At 42.7% G+C, this 19,488-nt stretch overlaps 1 protein-coding gene across 1 annotated transcript in view; it reads right to left on the reverse strand.

Moving 5' to 3' along the window:
• The window catches only part of SEC11C (SEC11 homolog C, signal peptidase complex subunit), a 49,896-nt gene extending 34,574 nt beyond the window's left edge, over positions 1 to 15,322 (reverse strand). Inside the window, exons 1-3 of the mRNA XM_089689470.1 lie at positions 15,212 to 15,322; positions 11,093 to 11,242; positions 9,986 to 10,105 (exon numbers count right to left, since the gene is read on the reverse strand). Coding sequence (XP_089545596.1) covers positions 9,986 to 10,105; positions 11,093 to 11,242; positions 15,212 to 15,294 — 353 coding nt within the window. The 5' untranslated portion in view covers positions 15,295 to 15,322. The remainder of the gene's footprint in view (positions 1 to 9,985; positions 10,106 to 11,092; positions 11,243 to 15,211) is intronic.
• Between the last annotated feature and the right edge of the window lie 4,166 nt (positions 15,323 to 19,488).

Here is a 19,488-nt window from a genome sequence, read left to right on the forward strand (position 1 = left end):
AGGTAATTTTTAAAGACATTAAATTACAATATGGCTTGTCTGGCAGTTATTTTCTGTATATATTGTTTTTTATTTGCTACTTTTTTCTCCACGAAAGTGGAGTTACCCTTTAAAGAGAAAGAGATGTCATTCCAATAGTTAGTTTGCCATGAAATGACCCAATATACGCTTGGTGTGGAATAAATGTAATCAGTCTGAATTCTAGCTTTCTGGGTCTTTAGCTCTCCCTTTTTCACGTTAATGAAGCTGCATTAGAGCACACACTGAACTGGTTGCAGTATAATCTTCAGCGTTATCAACAGATGACCGGTTTTCTTTATAGTTGCCTGTTTAATAGAAGAAGCTCGGCATTCCATGACTTCTGGATCACAAGCTCGAGTTCTGGGCCAGCGATAATACTCAAAATGAAGCTAAATGATCAATTTCACAGTCCAAAAATCAGTATGTAGTGAAGCACAACAAATCGCCAAAAAAGCTGAACTCCATGTATGATATAATTTGCACTTACATTGGTCCAGCTTGGCACAATGTAAGCATGCAGATCTCATACATGATGGGGTACTGGAAAAGCTGACAATCATCGTAGTAGCTGGCACTTCTACAGTGCTAGGTGCTATCTTCTAGTCGCCGATACCGAGTATTTTCATGGGTACTTGTACTCATGAAAATGCTCCCGATACCTGAAACCGATACTATGTGGTGCAGTGGGGAAACTGCATTCAATCTGTGCAGGAATAGCATTCCTGTTTAAATCACATGCTATTCTTTGAAGTGCAATTTGCATCCATACAGTTTGTATTGACAAAATCGCACCGCAAAGTATCGATAGTCGGTATTGGCAAGTACTTGACCGAAAATATCGGTACTCTTACTCACCAATCAAAAAAGGGTATCGGTGCATCCCTACTATCTTCTGGATCCTGTGCCAAGCAGGTTCCCCTCTGCACACTGACCATTGGGAAAGGGAAGGGGGTAGTGTGGCTCACTTGGCACTGCCGCCATTCATAGAATGCCTTGTATTTGCTTTTTTAATGAATACGAAGTGTTTTCTGGTTGTATGAGGTAGAGATTGTGACATTACTGCCCCTCCTCCCCACCTCTTCCAATCAAAAATGTTGAGAAAAATGCAAAATCCTTCATGAATGGCGAAGGTGCTGAGTGAGTCCCCCCATGTGGTCAGTGTGCAGAGGAGAAACTGCTCGGCACAGGAACCAGAAGATAGCGACTATCACTGTAGTAGACAGTGCTACCAGCTGTGGCTGTTAGATTATTATTATTATTATACAGGATTTATATAGCACCAACAGTTTGCGCAGCGCTTTACAATATAACGGGAGACAACACAATTACAATACATTTCAGTACAGAAGGAATAGGAGGGCCCGGCTCGTGGAGCTTACAATCTAAAGCAAGGGGGAGGTGATACAAAAGGTGATAGCTGCGGAGGATGATCTGGCGGAGGTGATTCAAGTATAGTTCTTAGGTGGAGGTGGGGTAGGCTTCCCTGTGGAAGTGAGTTTTCAAAGATTGCCTAAAGGCAGACAGGGTGGGGGCTGACCAGACATGCTGTGGTAGGGAGTTCCAGAGGATGGGAGAGGCTCTGGAGAAGTCCTGGAGGTGAGTGTGGGAGAAGGTGATGAGGAGCTAGAGAGGAGGATATCATGGGAGGAGCGGAGTGGCGATTTGGGCGGTATCTGTGGATGAGGTTGGTGATGTAGCTAGGGGCAGTGTTGTGGATGGCTTTTTAAGCTGTGGTTAGTATTTTGAATTTTATACATTGGGTTATTGGAAGCCAGTGAAGGGATTGGCAAAGAGGGGCAGCAGTCGCTGGTCGGTTGGTAAGGTGTATGAGTCTAGCAGCAGCATTCATAATAGACCCATTAGGTATAGATAGATCCAGTGACCCATTAGGTATTAGATATGTATACTTCCATTGTGCTAAAATGGAACAATGTAAGCATGCACGAGGTTCAGCTTTACCTACACTGCATACAAGCTTGAGCTTACCACCAGTGGCACCATGGTCCCTTCCAAAACCCCTGTGTAATTTTTGGATTGGTGCTTACAGGTCTAAAGGACCCTTTCACTGCACCCATATGACTGCACTTGTTACTACAAGTATTGATATAGTGCTGTCAATTATCACCGGTCCCTATCTCACATGCATTTAAATTAAACACAGGGCTAAGCCTTTGTAAAACACAGCTTGAAAGTCCAATTAAAGTCCAATATGGTGTCCAAGGAAAACACTCCTATGGTCTGCTTCAAACTTGTGGCTGCTATCCAAGAGTCAGAAGTGAACTCTAGAAACAGAATGCAAGCAGTAAAAGAGAAGAGCTGTCTAAGTGCAGCAAACCAGCAATTGTTATTTAACGCATAAATTGGCAACTCATATGTTAAAAACTGCAGCTTGCTTATCAAAAGGATAAACACCACTGATGCCCTGGTCCCAGGATTCTGCTGTGTACCAGCAAGCTGTATAGATACTGTAGCAGCCAGAGCCGAAAAACCAGAGCCAGGAGGTGGTAGAGTACTACAATCCAGCCTGGAGTGGACCGCCAGTGCAGGGGTGGCAGTGACATCAGTCCAGGGACACAGAGCGGTGTGTGAATATGGCCACACGTTACAGAGGATGTATGCTCCTTCCTCAGGCCATCAAGACCAGAATGACAGCGATGTTTACCCTTTTGATAAAGAAGTTGCAGTTTTTAACATGCGAGTTGCCAATTTATAAGCTTAATAAAAATTGTTGGTTTGCTGCATTTAGATGGCGCTTCCCTTTTTCTGCCTGCAACCTAACAGGTCTTTTGAGTGCAGGAGTTCTTTGGGTAAACCCACAGCGACAACATGCAAACATTATGCAGATAGTGTCTTGGTTGAGTAGGCAGGAATGCTAACCACTAAGCCAAGGCACTTGCACCTTGGGACTGACAAATGGCCAATCAAGCACCCAGCACTGGAAAATAGCATGAAGGGAAAAGTCATATACTCCCACATATAACAATTCCAGCACCTGCTGTGGTATTCACCATTGAAAAAAACTTGCAAGATATAAGTCAAACAACCACATCTGGGTGTTTCGGCCACAAAGCAGGCTTGTTTTGCTTTTATCCTGTATATTGTACCAATAAAGAAGAATTCTCCATGACTGCTACAGTGAATTGCTGTCAGGACAGGAACGCTGGAATGGGCAGGCAGGCCTATTTACAATGTAACGCACTGGCTGACGACAACCACCACCCACAGACCGAAGTCCCTCAGGGCGCGGAGTCTAAGTCCCAGGCTGCCCTTCACCAAGGCCCCTGATGGTGGGGATGGACTTGACACAGCCAGGAACCAGGTCACGGCCCCCCGAGACACCCCAGTTGCGGTAATGGCCGCCACCAATGGCATGTAGCTGGTGGAAAGGACAATAGAGTAGTCGGGCAGGCCGGGTCGACAACAACGGGACAAAACGGTACAGGACAGCAGACGAGAATCACAGGTCACGGGTCGGGTTCAGCAACGGAGGGTCAGATCAAAGGAGAACACAAAGAATGGTCGAGTCACAAGCAGAGTCAGAATCCAGGAGAGTCACGAGCAATAGCAACAACAAGACATAAGTGCAAAGGGCATGTGCGGACCACAGGCTTACATGACTTACATGGCTTATATGTCATCAGCCACACCCCTCTGGGGGATGGACCTCAGAGACCTGAAGGCATAAAAGATTCCCACCATGCTCTGCAGAAATCCAAGATGCCAGCACATGGAGTAACATAACCTCTGGGAAAAGGTAGGACCTTGACAATTGCCAGACATATGACTAATGTGTATGCACTATGCTGTGTTCAGATCTGTAATTTTATATACAGTCAGGTCCATAAATATTGGGACATCGACACAATTCTAACATTGTTGGCTCTATACACCACCACAATGGATTTTAAATGAAACGAACAAGATGTGCTTTAACTGCAGACTGTCAGCTTTAATTTGAGGGTAATTACATCCAAATCAAGTGAACGGTGTAGGAATTACAACAGTTTGCATATGTGCCTCCCACTTGTTAAGGGACCAAAAGTAATGGGACAGAATAATAATCATAAATCAAACTTTCACTTTTTAATACTTGGTTGCAAATCCTTTGCAGTCAATTATAGCCTGAAGTCTGGAACGCATAGACATCACCAGACGCTGGGTTTCATCCCTGGTGATGCTCTGCCAGGCCTCTACTGCAACTGTCTTCAGTTCCTGCTTGTTCTTGGGGCATTTTCCCTTTAGTTTTGTCTTCAGCAAGTGAAATGCATGCTCAATCGGATTCAGATCAGGTGATTGACTTGGCCATTGCATAACATTCCACTTCTTTCCCTTAAAAAACTCTTTAGTTGCTTTTGCAGTATGCTCTGGGTCATTGTCCATCTGCACTGTGAAGCGTCCAATGAGTTGTGAAGCATTTGGCTGAATATGAGCAGATAATATTGCCCGAAACACTTCAGAATTCATCCGGCTGCTTTTGTCAGCAGTCACATCATCAATAAATACAAGAGAACCAGTTCTATTGGCAGCCATACATGCCCACGCCATGACACTACCACCACCATGCTTCACTGATGAGGTGGTATGCTTAGGATCATGAGCAGTTCCTTTCCTTCTCCATACTCTTCTCTTCCCATCACTCTGGTACAAGTTGATCTCGGTCTCATCTGTCCATAGGATGTTGTTCCAGAACTGTGAAGGCTTTTTTAGATGTCGTTTGGCAAACTCTAATCTGGCCTTCCTGTTTTTGAGGCTCACCAATGGTTTACATCTTGTGGTGAACCCTCTGTATTCACTCTGGTGAAGTCTTCTCTTGATTGTTGACTTTGACACACATACACCTACCTCCTGGAGAGTTTTCTTGATCTGGCCAACTGTTGTGAAGGGTGTTTTCTTCACCAAGGAAAGAATTCTTCGGTCATCCACCACAGTTGTTTTCCATGGTCTTCCGGGTCTTTTGGTGTTGCTGAGCTCACCGGTGCGTTCCTTCTTTTTAAGAATGTCCCAAACAGTTGTTTGGCCACGCCTAATGTTTTTGCTATCTCTCTGATGGGTTTGTTTTGTTTTTTCATCCTAATGATGGCTTGCTTCACTGATAGTCACAGCTCTTTGGATCTCATCTTGAGAGTTGACAGCAACAGATTCCAAATGCAAATAGCACACTTGAAATGAACTCTGGACCTTTTATCTGCTCATTGTAATTGGGATAATGAGGGAAAAACACACACCTGGCCATGGAACAGCTGCAAAGCCAATTGTCCCATTACTTTTGGTCCCTTAACAAGTGAGAGGCACATATGGAAACTGTTGTAATTCCTACACCGTTCACCTGATTTGGATGTAAATACCCTCAAATTAAAGCTGACAGTCTGCAGTTAAAGCACATCTTGTTTGTTTCATTTCAAATCCATTGTGGTGGTGTATAGAGCCAAAAATGTTAGAATTGTGTCGATGTCCCAATATTTATGGACCTGACTGTAGATGAGAATACAGTAGTTTTAGGTCCATTTACACAGCTCAGTTTTGGTCCACAGAGTTTAATGGTGTTAACCAAAACAAGGAAATTTGTATCCAAGGATGGATTTTTACTTTATTGTATGATGTACACATGTAAACGTTTGACATGTGTACCAATTTATTTTATGATGTACACATGTGCAAACATTTTACATGCATGGGGCACAAACGGACCATATGTACCACTGCTGCTTCCTAGTGATTTCAGAGCTGAGATGTCAACATGTGTAGTCATTGGTGGCAGATCAGTAGCAGAATGACCTCACTACACGTGTGGCCAGGGGTAATAAATCCAGGCAGATAAACTGAGGTTTTTGCACCCCCCACTGCCTACCTAAACACTAACATACAGCTGCTCACAGCTGCACACGTGCTGCAGTTCTATAGGAATGCACTGAAACAGACTGCAGCCACGTAGTACAGCAATTACAGGATGGTGAGGAGGAGACATATTACTTCTTCACGCCTGTCAAACACCTCTGTAAAGCGATCAGAGCATGGATTGATTTCCAGAGCAGCAGCAGTCCCTTCCACACACGATAGAGCCCTTATTCATTCAGAACGACTCAAGGTTAAGGTCATACTGCACTTGCGTGAATCACTCCTTCAAGGCGAGATGTAAATAATGTTTAGGCAGCGATGTTGCATGTTACCATTTATCTAAGTGGGAAAAATACAGCTTTGTGTTCAACTGTAAGGGGCAGGAGGCAGACCATGTATGTAAACCCTAATAATGCACTTTGGTTCTTTTAGTCTGTTAAATGTACTAGTGATAGTGTGTTGTTATAGCTGTTCCAAAAAAACAAAACAAAATAAAAAAGAACCTGTTAATCCTGCCAGAAAACCCGAGATATCCCATTAACGTTGCCTGTGTTATCACAAGTAGAATACCACCCCACTATGCTTTAGAGAAGATGAGAGGGGAGCAGTTCGACAAAGGACAAGTAACAAGTAGACATGGCTGACACCAATCCTTGTGATTTCATTCCGGAAAATACCTTGCACTGTCAGCTCACAACAGCTAATTTCTGTGGGATCATTAAAAGGATAAAACATTGAAAAAAAGTATGGATATATTGCATATATTTTTTATTTGGCCTTCACATACACTTTTAAAAACACAAAAAAATAGCTTTGTCTGCCGATCACTGTCAAATGATGTGAACACCAGCTGGGAATCAGTATATGGGGCTTCTTCACAGTCACCCTGGCTGTAGTAAGAGCCATATCACAGCAAAAATACAAAATATTTAAAAAGGTCCACAATCCAGCATGCACATCTGTGTGTAAATGGTTAACAGCAGTCCGTGATAATCTACACATCCGTGCAGGGCACAGATCGACATTGGCTGACCATTACAGGAAAATCTGTATAATCTGCACAATGGTCCTAATAATACAGACAGGAGTACTGTGCATTGCTGCATTGGCGTACAGTGCGTGTGATCAGTACATGTTGAATTTGACAGCTCCATATAAATTGCTGGTGACTGCCAAACATCTCAAATGTAGTAAATTACAAGGTGACAGAAATAGAGCGCTGAATTGTAATGTGTATGAAAACTCAGATCAAGGAGCAAATTTCACTTATAAATCTGTATTCTGGCAATTTCTGCAGACTCTGCAACACTTACCTTTTCAAGTCTGACAGGGCTATGACCTTAATGTATATCTAATCCCTGTGGAAGCAGAGAATCACTATAATAGCCACCACCACTACAGTGATCCTCACCTGTCTTCCAGATCCTGAGCCGAGCAGTTGTCCTGCTGCACAGTAACATCATGGAGTCCCTCAGTTTGCACAGACACCATTCAGTGAAAGCTTGGCATTTCCTCAATGAATGCAAAGCATTCTCACATAGAATGTGTTGCAGAGCAGCTGACACACTCCCTATGAATACGTGCATTTAGCACGAAACACGTCAGTGTAAGAGCAGCATACCCCAGACATCACGCCACTGCATGGAGCGGCGGCCATCTTTGTACACCTTTTATGGTCAGTTCTGTTTGTTTAGTCCTTGTCTTGTTTTGGATCAATAAATTTTTTCGTTTAAAACAATATCACACCATCCTGGCTTTCTTTCTTGGGACCCTGTTGAGTCCACCACCCGCAGAACCACCTGGGAAGACAGCTGAGAGGTGTTTTAGTGTGGAAACACACGATCCATAAGGAGAACTCGGACGGGCAGATGTGCCTAGACGATGATCCTATGATGCCATATCCGACTTTAAGATAACTTCGCTTGGATATCTGGATATTATCTACATGCATATTTGAATTATGCATCTGGCGAGTGCATGATTCAATTAATTTTGATCACCGGAAGACGCACGTTTTGAATCACCATTTTGTTACTTTTAAGGACTTCTTTGGCACGTTGTTTTAGCACAAGATAGTCACATATTCCTATATTGATTACTGTATGTTTATATATCAGAGGTAATTGTATTATCCTTAGCGCTGTGCCCTCTTTTTACATAGAGCAGTATATAGCTGAACCTGTGACGCAAAGCGTAGGGGAGGGGCCAGAGGTGTCCCTAGGGTTGGTGTCACCCGGTGCTGTAACACATGGTGTCACCCCTCCAGAGAGGAAGGAGCGGTGCCGGTGTAGCGGTAAAATGAGTATCCCATGAAGATATGTATCCCCTGAAGTAACTGCGCATGTGCCGGTTTCAGGCTGAAGAAGCCGAAATCCGACTTTAGCACAGAGCTGCCACAGTCAACCCCTTACAGGCTGCAAACCGCTGAAGCTGATCCCGTGGATCACTATGGGTTGCAAACCCCCCCACCCCAATGTCACTGTCCTCTCTCCGATGCATTATGCTCCCCAGTCCACAGATCCCATCCATCTTGCGGGGATCGTCAGCTTGCAAACTATACGTGGTTAACTGATCTTGCAACCCATAGTGATCCGCGGGTTCAGCTTCAGCGGGATATCTACATATCTTCATGGGATACTCATTTTACAGATACCACAGGGACAGTTGTCACTGTGCCGGGATCACACCAATAACTGGCCAGGACCTTTAAAGAGCCCAGAAGCTCTGCTGGCATCCTGCTCCTGCACCCCCTGTGATGGTGTCACCTGGTGCGGCCCGACCCCCTAGGGACGCCACTGGGAGGGGCTTTGATGTCACGACGCTCGGTAAGCAGTAGAGCGAGATGTCAGCTGGCTGTGTATGAAGGATGGCTGAACAAGATCGATAGCGGCACTCTTGAGGAATTATTTTGAAATAAGCGCTTATTCACCTTTTTACATGTGAGTGGAATACTGCATATTTTAAAATAAATGTTTTGTAAGGATAAAGAACTATGTTTTGGTTATTTTTTTTTTGGCATTGATCTGATGGAGGAGGAGGAGGAGGAGACCCAGACCCACTGGCCAGCATTACCATCCCACCACAGTCCAATTAAGATACACATGCTCTATATGACCTTACTTAGCAATTTGGTCATATACATAAGGTGAGAGCACAACCGGTGCAGGTGCACACATATTGGTTTGAATATACTACACGAGGTGAACTAAGAAACTTTCCATTTCTACATAATAGTGGATGGAAAAGGCCAAAGATTCCGGAATGGACGCTTATTTAATAGATCATGTGATAGATGATTTAAGTTGTGTATTATTGATAGTGGAGCGTGGCACTACATTGCTATTTAATTATAATTAACACATTTGTTTAGGTATGTGTATGGTGTCAGCGATTCACAATTATTTACACAGTATTTATATTGCTTATATTATTATTTGGTATTTGCACTCAGAATAGCAGCTCACAAGATTTTTCTATATATTGACATATGTTTTACTTACCAGCTCTGTGCAATGCTTCTGCACAGAGCTGTCCCAAGCCTCCTCTTCTGGGGACCCCGCTGACGCTCTTGGCTCCACCTCTTCGGAGAGTGCCTCCATAGGAAGCCGCCTCCTGAGGAGGCACTCATGCAGGCTCAATCCAGAGCCAAGCTGCCTGCGTCTATAGACACAAACAGCGCTGCTCAGCCTTACCCCCCACTCTTTCCTCAAAGGATTTCATTGACAGCAGCAGGAGCGAATAGCTCCTGACTTGTGAGGAGGGGGAGAGCCGCTGTTCTTAGGCACAGTGCTAGATCAATCCTGGAACAGATTTTTTACCTCCTAGCTAAAGAAAAAAAAAAATACCAAAGAATATAAATTGCCTTTTAATATACTAATGTGCATTGTTTTATTTCTGACAGTTACAAAGCACACATACAATTTCCAACCAATGTGTCCCCTACAGGAGTCTATAATCTAACGGTGCTATGACAGCTACGTATGATGATACACACATTAGTTGGTACAAATTCATGTACTCTACATATGAGAAAGCCCTGGTAGGAAATAAACTCAAGGTCCCAGAGCCCCACAGCAAATGTGTAAACCGCTAATAAACATTCTCCGACACAAAGGAGACTACAACTCACCCTCTCGCTCTGCCTACAACGTCTTTCTTTTCCAGCCAGTTCTGGCCTTCTTTATATAGACCTCGGTCATCAACTTCATTGTTATCACCTTTGGTCAGGAACTTAATGTCCCCATTTTCCCTGAAAATCAAACACAAAGAGTCAGGATAGGAGGCAAAATGGGAGGATACTTAGATTGATGGATAATACAAATTATTAGACTCCTTCACCAACGAAAGCTGGCCACAAATGGATTGAAATTCAGCTGGATCAGCAGTCCAATTTCAGCCCATGTATGGCTAACGTTAGGTTGACTTTTGTGGAACAGGAATGTTGAAAAACCTTTGTTGATCAGATAAGTCTGTCAGAATACAATGGGGTTGATTTACTAAAACTGGAGCAGCTCTGCATAGAAACCAATCAGCATCCAGGTATTTTGTCAAAGAATAACTGAACACACTGAAGTTAGATGCTGATTGGTTGCCATCCACAACTGCACCAGATTTTGCACTCTTCAGTTTTAGTAAATCAACCCCAATGTCTCAGCAGGGATGATTCCTTTATCCATCATGCTTGTGTGAATGAAGAAATCTGTTTGTTTGTTTTTTCAGCCCACTGGCTTGTTAAAAAAAAAAAAAAAAAAAAAAAAAAAAAAGGGGGTTATCTATGGCCACCTTAACAGTTTATGGAGTACACAAAAAAATATGCCTAAAGTGATTGTGAAGGCTTTATGTTTTTTTACCTTCATGCATTCTATACATGAAGGAGAAAACCTTCTGTGTGCTGCTCCCTCCCCAACGGCCCCCATAATACTCACCTCAGCCCTCTCTCCATTCAGCGATGTGAACAGGAGCCTTCGGCCAATGGCTCCCGCTGCTGTCTCAGCCAATATGGAGGGAGAGTCCTGGGAGAGCCAAGGATCTTGTGCACATCGCTGGATTGTGATGGGGCTCAGGTAAGTATTATGGGGGGGCTTCTGCACACAGGTTTTTTACCTTCATACATAGAATGCATAAAGGTAAGAAAGCTTGAGCCTATACAACTTCTTTAACACCTGGGGAGGAGCCCTAGAAAAAGTGCTTTGTACCAATGACTCATAATAATGAAAAACAAATAATGATACATTACTTTTCATGAACTTTGATGACTCTGTGAACTATAGGGATATCCCTTCCTTCTACTTTGAACACCACAATTTCTCCAGCTCGGATGGGGTCTTCCTGGAAGTTTGTTAGGAAAAGCAGGTCTCCCCGGTGAAATGCTGGTTCCATACTGCCACTGCAAGAGGACAAGACACCTATGTCTTAAGATCAACAAGAGACCGACATTCTATTACAAAACTCAAACATAGTCCTCATACATGGAAAATGAGAAAGTCACAAACAAATCTATACAATATGAAAAATGAACAAAGCATTATTCTGGCTAAAGCAAAGCTGAGTTAATCCCAGACTGTGAACCATGTAGGTAGGTTGTACTTCAGATTTACGACGACCCCTAAAATACTATGACCACTGTGCTCACTCTCACAATGGCTGCCATTAAAGTGGTATTGAAACCAAAAAGGTCATATATTAGGGCCTACCATTCCTTTTTGTTTCCTTTATTCTCACTTGGTGATTCAAATCAGTAACACTCCCTGTCTTAGGGTGTCACTCCTATAGGTGGAGGAGCAACAGAGACATCTTTGGACAGCAGTATTGTTAGTCTGGCAGGAGGGCAGTGGTAGACTAGCAGATTTAGATGGACCTGACTAACAAACTAACTAAAAAATTCCTCCTGCGCTTAATTGGAGTGATCATTGTGTGTATTAAAGCGGCCAACACTCTTAGCTAATACCTTTCAAGCTTGTGCAATATAATAATAATAATAATAATAATAATAGTGCAGCGCTACAACTTACAAAATAATTTACTTAAAGTTACTTATTAAAATAAGTTATATACGATGAATAAATCCATAAATATATAAAACATGCAAAAAACAAGCAAAAACAATTAAAATGGTGATAAGATCAATGCAGATCTATTTAGTGTCAAAAAACTCTAAAGTGCCCACAAATTGTGTACTGAGGTCCTCTCCAAGGTCTCTTGAAGTGCAATCAAATAACTCCACACACAAATAATAAAATATTATTTTATAATATTATTTATATAATATTTAAATAATAAATGCCCACTCACTTGTAAACAGCAATACACATGCTTTAAAACCTCATGCTATGGTGTACTGCATGGGTTACAGGAAATGGGTGTCCTAAGATGGTGTCCACGGCGGATGTGCGTCACTGCGTACTGGAACTGCGTCACCGCGTACCATCACGTTGATGATGCGTCACTAACATCATGTGACTTCCTCAGGGTCTTTTGTTTTTAACCAAGGTCTGCATGGGAGAGTAGGGGTGTTTAGGGGATGCTGGATTTATATTATACAAATATTTTATTATTTGTGTGTGGAGTTATTTGATTGCACTTCAAGAGGCCTTGGAGAGGACCTCAGTACACAGTTTTTGGGCACTTTAGAGGTTTTTGACACTAAATAGATCTGCATCGATCTTATCACCATTTTAAATGTTTTTGTGTTGTTTTTGCATGTTTTATATATTTATGGATCTTATATCACTTATTTTAATAAGTATATTGTTTTGTAAGTTGTAGCGCTGCGCTATTATTATTATTATACTGACTAACAAACTGAAGCTGCACTCCAGCTAGGCAGTACAGAACAATTTTTTTCCTTTCGGGATAAATGCTTTATGTAAATGAACAACAACTGACCATTGTAAGTACCTCTGTCAGTATTAAATGGTTCGTCTCAACTCTCTACCTGGCACTTTGTCAGGACAGCTTGGTCTGTTAAAGGAAATAGAAAAGTACTGTAACAGACTTGCTGGTCAGATCACCAGATGAAAATTAAAGGGAAAAAAACAGCTGAAAAAATGTTTTACAAAAAGAATGGTAATCTGCGCTTTAATAATAATTTTACTTTTGGGTTTAATACCACTTTAAAGAAATGTCAGAACACAAATAGGAGAGCTCCAAAGTGTACAGGAAAAAAAAAAAAAAAAAAAAGCAAATGTGAGGCCATGAAGAGTTTACTGCATCATAAAAATAAATCAACAGGTTTCAGGGGTTTTAAAGGGCCTCCTTCATCAGCATTTAAAATACAGTTTATATCTTGAATGTGGGACCAAAGTACACTGGTTCCTCCTGGTACCTCTAATTTTCAGGGAAATACACTGCTAACATTGCTACTATAGTTTAATGGTGCAACCTTCAAGATACTGTAGCCATCCATATTTTACTACCTAGAAAGTCACCAAAATTAAACAAACAAAAGATGGGAGTTCAGATATTACCAAATTTATAAAGTATTCAAACTTCCTTCACTTTTATCAGTTTTTCTTATGTTGCAGCCTGACATTGGTGGTTTAAATTAATTTTTTTTCTCCTTAATCTATAGTCAGTAGCCCATAAATTACAGAATTTTAGAAAGGTCTGTGAATTCATTAAAAACATCCCCATACATCAACACCCTGATCACCACTATACGACATACCAGCACCCTGATCACCACCATATGACTTACAGCACCCTGATCACCACCATAAACCATACCAGCACCCTGATCGCCTCCATAAACCATACCAGCGCCCTGATCACCACCATAAACCATACCAGCGCCCTGATCACCTCCATAAACCATACCAGCGCCCTGATCACCTCCATAAACCATACCAGCGCCCTGATCACCACCATAAACCATACCAGCGCCCTGATCACCTCCATAAACCATACCAGCGCCCTGATCACCACCATAAACCATACCAGCGCCCTAAACACCTCCATAAACCATACAATGCCCTGATCGCCACCATAAACCATACCAGCGCCATGATCACCTCCATAAATCATACCAGCGCCATGATCACCTCCATAAACCATACCAGCGCCCTGATCACCTCCATAAACCATACCAGCGCCCTGATCACCACCATAAACCATACCAGCGCCCTGATCACCTCCATAAACCATACCAGCGCCTTGATCACCTCCATAAACCATACCAGCGCCCTAAACACCTCCATAAACCATACAATGCCCTGATCGCCACCATAAACCATACCAGCGCCCTGATCACCTCCATAAACCATACCAGCGCCCTGATCACCTCCATAAACCATACCAGCGCCCTGATCACCTCCATAAACCATACAAGCGCCCTGATCACCTCCATAAACCATACAAGCGCCCTGATCACTGCAATACACCATACCAACACCTTGATCACCACCATGCCCCATTCTAGCATCCTGATCATCACCATGCCTCATACCAGCATCCTGATCACCACCATGCCCTATACCAGGATCCTGATCACCACCATGCCCCATACCAGCATTCTGATCACTGCCATACCCCATAATAGTGTTCTGATCACTGTCATACCTTATACCAGCATCCTGATCACCGTCATACCCCATACCAGTATCCTGATCACCGCCATACCCCATACCAGTATCCTGATCACCGCCATACCCCATACCAGTATCCTGATCACCGCCATACCCCATACCAGTATCCTGATCACCGCCATACCTCATACCAGCATCCTGATCACCCCTATACCCCATACCAGCATCCTGATTCACCATCATACAAGCGTCCTGATCAGCACCATACCTCATGCTAACGTCCTGATTAGCACTAGGCTAAAACAAAACTAAGAATTAAGAACTATTTCTTGGTTTCTGAAAATAATTTTTAAGGAAGGAGAATTTGGTTACTCTTTCAAAGGAACATGCAGGCATTAACCAAAATAGATCATGCAGCTATGAAGGCAGGTATTCGTTGAGACTATAGCAAGGCTGAAGATAAACTCATTTTAGGGCTAAGGGTTTTATCTATGGGAATTACTCAGGCAATAAACATTTTTTTCGTTACCAAAATTAAACAAAAGAATACACATTCCAATATAATGTCAGATATTCCTGAGTTGAAAAGATATGTCAAATCAACCTGAGCATCACGAAAAATGTGCAAGCTAATAACAAGGAGTATACCCCTCCGATTTAAATAAAAAAATCCGATTTAAATCAAAAAAATCCGATTTAAATAAAAAAAAATCCGATTTTTTTTTATTTATTTTTTAAAAATCATTGATTTTTATCCACCCTGGCAACGTATATATCAATACTCCAAACTGCGCAAACAGTAAAGTGAAAAGTAACAGTGGGTCTGTAGGTACCTTAGTACGACAACTATAGGGCTCTCGCTACCAGTGACTACAATAAGGCCTTTCCATATCATGAGGGCTGATGATACTATCATGGCAAAATTCAAGACCTGATAGTACAGCTGTGAAGACACAAAAAAAAAGAGTGCAGTTTAATTACAGTTCAATTAATTCAAGTTAGTAAGCAAGTAAGATTTTGTTTGCAGCTTAGCACATAAAATGCAATAAAAAAAATTAACAAATGATTATTGTGCATCTAAAATCAGTGGTCTCCAAACTGTGGCCCGGGGGACGGTTGTGGCCCCTTGCTTGCCTTTATCCATCCTTTGGGGAACTAACTCCACTAACCTCAATGGTGGAGCACTATTCCTCTCCCTGACACAAAAGATGGGGCACTAATCTGACCACCTAGCCTATGGCAGTGTTTATTCCCAAGGATGTCATGGCATTTTCTACTCCCACTGGCCACAGTCTGGATCCCCTAAAGTTTAAAGGACAGTACACTGGTCCTTTGTTTTGAAAGTTTGAAGATCCCTGATCTAAACCCAAGAACACAAAAATGTAACACATTGCAGTTTACTGGTCTTTGCCCTGGTTCACACTGGTGAGACTTTGACAGTACCAAATCGCACGACAAATCAATCCTTATGTGTGCCTATGGAACCGTTCAATTCAGTGTGACTCTAGACTTGGAAAAAAGGTTCCTGCACTATTTTTTTGCGATTTCATGTGTGACTTGTATAGACATTTGTGCAGGAGGTCGCCCAGATGTCAGATAAGTCACACATGAAATGGCATGGCCTGTAGCTTTGGAATCGCGCTACTTCAAGTGAAGTAGCGCAATTTCAAAGTCGCCTTCAATGTGAACTAGGACTTACAAGTGATGGCTGAATTGTTTTTTTTAAGGTTTTTTTCACCCGGTGATCCTGTCAGTAACATACTTTCAGTCCTACAGTGACAACACTATACTGTATCTACATAAGAGCAGCATTGTCCCCTAAAGCAGAATTATGACAGGGCTACAAAACTCATCTCTACAACAGAGGGGGGTGTTCTGTACTTCACAGAGGGAACTCAGATTGGGCTTATAACATTTTGTGGTATTTCAGCACAGTGTTGTCAGTTCATTATAGCAACTCAGTGAATTTCTGTCAGGCTCCACAGGCATTTCTTTGCCCTCTTTTAGTAGATATAACAAAAATGTTTTCAATGGTATCTTTAACAGACAAAAAGGGAGCAAATAAGTGAAGTTCATTGTTAGGGTTTACATACCCTTTAAACAAATAAACTCATTGGACAGCCCAAAGGGTACCGATGAGGGCTATAAAGTGGGTAAACTGCATCCAAGACTGCAGAAAACCAAACTTTAGAGCTGCCTTTCTCAGTCTTTTTACCCCAGAGGAAACCTTGAAATAATTTTCAAGTCTCAGGGAACCCCTGCTAAAACAATTCTTTGGTGGTCAGTGTGATGAATGCCCCCCTTACAGTGGTGGTCAGAATGCCACTCTTAAACTCACTATACACCCTACAATCTGTACTACCTCCTTTAGATCTACTACAAGTATGTAGTGCAAGGGTCTTCTTGGTTGGATAGAGATTGATTGGATAGACTGGGTAGTTCCTCACGTTACATAGTTTTGGTAAATCTAAAGTTGACTGTACATCCATAATGTAACCTATATGGTAGCCTTAAAGAATACTAAAAAAGATCATTGTGCCATGCTGCTGGCTCTGTCAAGTGGCAATGGCCCCAGAATCATGGTATTATCAAATAGGAGGCCAATCAGTCAAATCTCAAGAAACCCCAAGCAACCTCTAGAGCAGTCGTCTTCGGATGTAGCCCTTTGCTTGTCTTTTTTCCGGCCTTTGGAGCCTCCCATGGATACAAAAAACGATTCTGCCAACTGATACCAATAATGGGGCACTATTCCTCCCATTCACACCAATGATGGGCACTATTCCTTCCAATGATACCAATGATGAGGCACAATTCCTCCCACCGATATCAAGAATGGGGCACTATTCCTCCCAATGATGGGGCAGTATTCCTCCCTATGATGGGGCACTATTCCTCCCAATGATGGGGCACTATTCCTCCCAATGATGGGGCACTATTCCTCCCAATGATGGGGCACTATTCCTCCCAATGATGGGGCACTATTCCTCCCAATGATGGGGCACTATTCCTCCCACCGATACCAAGAATGGGGCACTATTCCTCCCAATAATACCAAATGTGGTGATATTTACTCCTATCAATGCCAGGAAACTTTCCACTCCTGCTGGCCACAGTCCGGCCCCCATAAAGTCTGAAGGACAATAAACTGGCCCTTTGTTTAGAAAGTTCGGAGACCCCTGCTCTAGAGGAACCCAAGCTGAGAATGTCTGCTTTAGAGTGTGTCAGAAGCTCCGAAACTTAAGTCATTCTACCTTTCTTGCGTTGGTGACCGATATAGTGTTGGTGACCGATATAGAAGTTCTTGAAGTTAAGAGGGGTGTCAGGAGCATGACGATTTTAGCTGTGGTTACAATCTGCATGATAGCGCATGCTGGATTTTGGGATACAATGTTTACAATGCCAGCTTGTAAAAGTCATGTGATCACTCTGACACTGCAAGAATGGCGGTTGGTTCTTGATCGCTGTTGTAGAAGCAGTGGTGTCACAGAATTAATTATTTCCCCTTAGGTAACAATAACCAGACCAATAGGGGCAAGAGTGTTATATTGGTTGATCAGATTTGCCAGGGTAAGATCAGCCTTTTGTACTTTTGATGCAAATCTTAGTTCAGCAACAGGGAGACAACATGCTGCCCAAATCTAAACATAACGGGTAACTTTTTTTTTTTTAACAAATGGTCTTTATCTGCTTGGTCTACTTGAGTCCGCACAGTAGCAGCATCCTCCATCACTCTTGACAGTGACAGGTAGCATATGTCAGAGTGAAGGGTAAGGGAAAGGCATCTGTTTCAGGCTGGCTCATCCTAAATAATGGATGTCTGACACAAAATGCCCCTCATCTTCCTCATTGCTGTATAGCAAAGAAAACAAAACCATGCCTTTCTGGAAGAAAACACAATTTGGCAACCAATCATTTGCTTATTACTGCAATTTTTCCTGAAAGCACACATATCCTTTAAACACACACATAAGGCCTGCGATAGCAAAGCTTCCAATACCAATGAGCCAATTACTGCAGAGAAATAATGGGCACCTTGAATAGGCCCTGCATATCAGCCAGAACACTTGGCTGCTCTTAGACCGAACACTGAAGAATGAATAGGCTGGAACGGAACAGGCCATGTGTGAGAGGTTTCTAATACAGGATTGCACATTCATTACATCTTCTCCTCACAGATGATGCTCTGAATGCTGCACACGGCTGGAAGAGTCCCCTGGACCACAGCTTCGAGCACAGCTAATGCCAAGGGTTTTACAGAAAACAGGTGTCAATACGGTCTATCTGGGAAGATTACCTCCATGTTTTAAAAGAAACGTGTATAAGGACGGGGTAGCCATCGCTCATCTCCTTGCACATGACCAGTGATGTCAAACTTCTGCATCCTGGTGCTGGGTCAGTGACACCATTATTATTATACTGGATTTATATGGCGCCAACAGTTTGCTCAGAGCTATACAATATAACGGGAGACAATACAGCAACAATACAGTTCAATACAAGAGGGATAGGAGGGCCTGATCATGGGAGCTTACAATCTAGGAGGGAGGGGCTAGTGGTACAAAAAGGTAGTAATTGTGGGGGGTGGACTGGTTGGAAGAGTAGAAGATTCCAGTATTAACTGATTATAGGTACTTGTATAGCGCTGTCAATTTACGCAGCGCTTTACATATATATTGTACATTCACATCAGTCCCTAACCCTCAAGGGGTGTACAATCTAAGGTCCCTAACTCACATTCATACGCACACATACTAGGGCCAATTTAGTCAGGAGCCAATTAACCTACCAGCATGTCTTTGGAGCGTGGGAGGAAACCGGAGTACCCGGAGGAAACCCGCGCAGGCACAGGGAGAACATGCAAACTTCAGGCAGGTGGTGCCATGGTTGGGATTTGAACCAACGACGCTAGTACTGCCAGGTGGAAGCGCTAACCATTTAGCCACTCTACATTACTAAAGCAACATTAGCATAAAAGCCAGTCAACCAAGTCAGCCATGGAAGACTGCATATTTCCTTAGAACATTTTCCCCTCACCAAAAAATTTATCAGCCATAAAATCAACGGATAGTACAATGTCCAGGCCACCAAAAGTGCCCCCCAAGGGCCAGGA

The sequence above is a fragment of the Staurois parvus genome, unplaced genomic scaffold, assembly GCF_062004578.1.
Source record: "Staurois parvus isolate SC_StPar_1 unplaced genomic scaffold, SC_StPar_1.0 ptg000475l, whole genome shotgun sequence".
NCBI lineage: Eukaryota > Metazoa > Chordata > Amphibia > Anura > Ranidae > Staurois > Staurois parvus.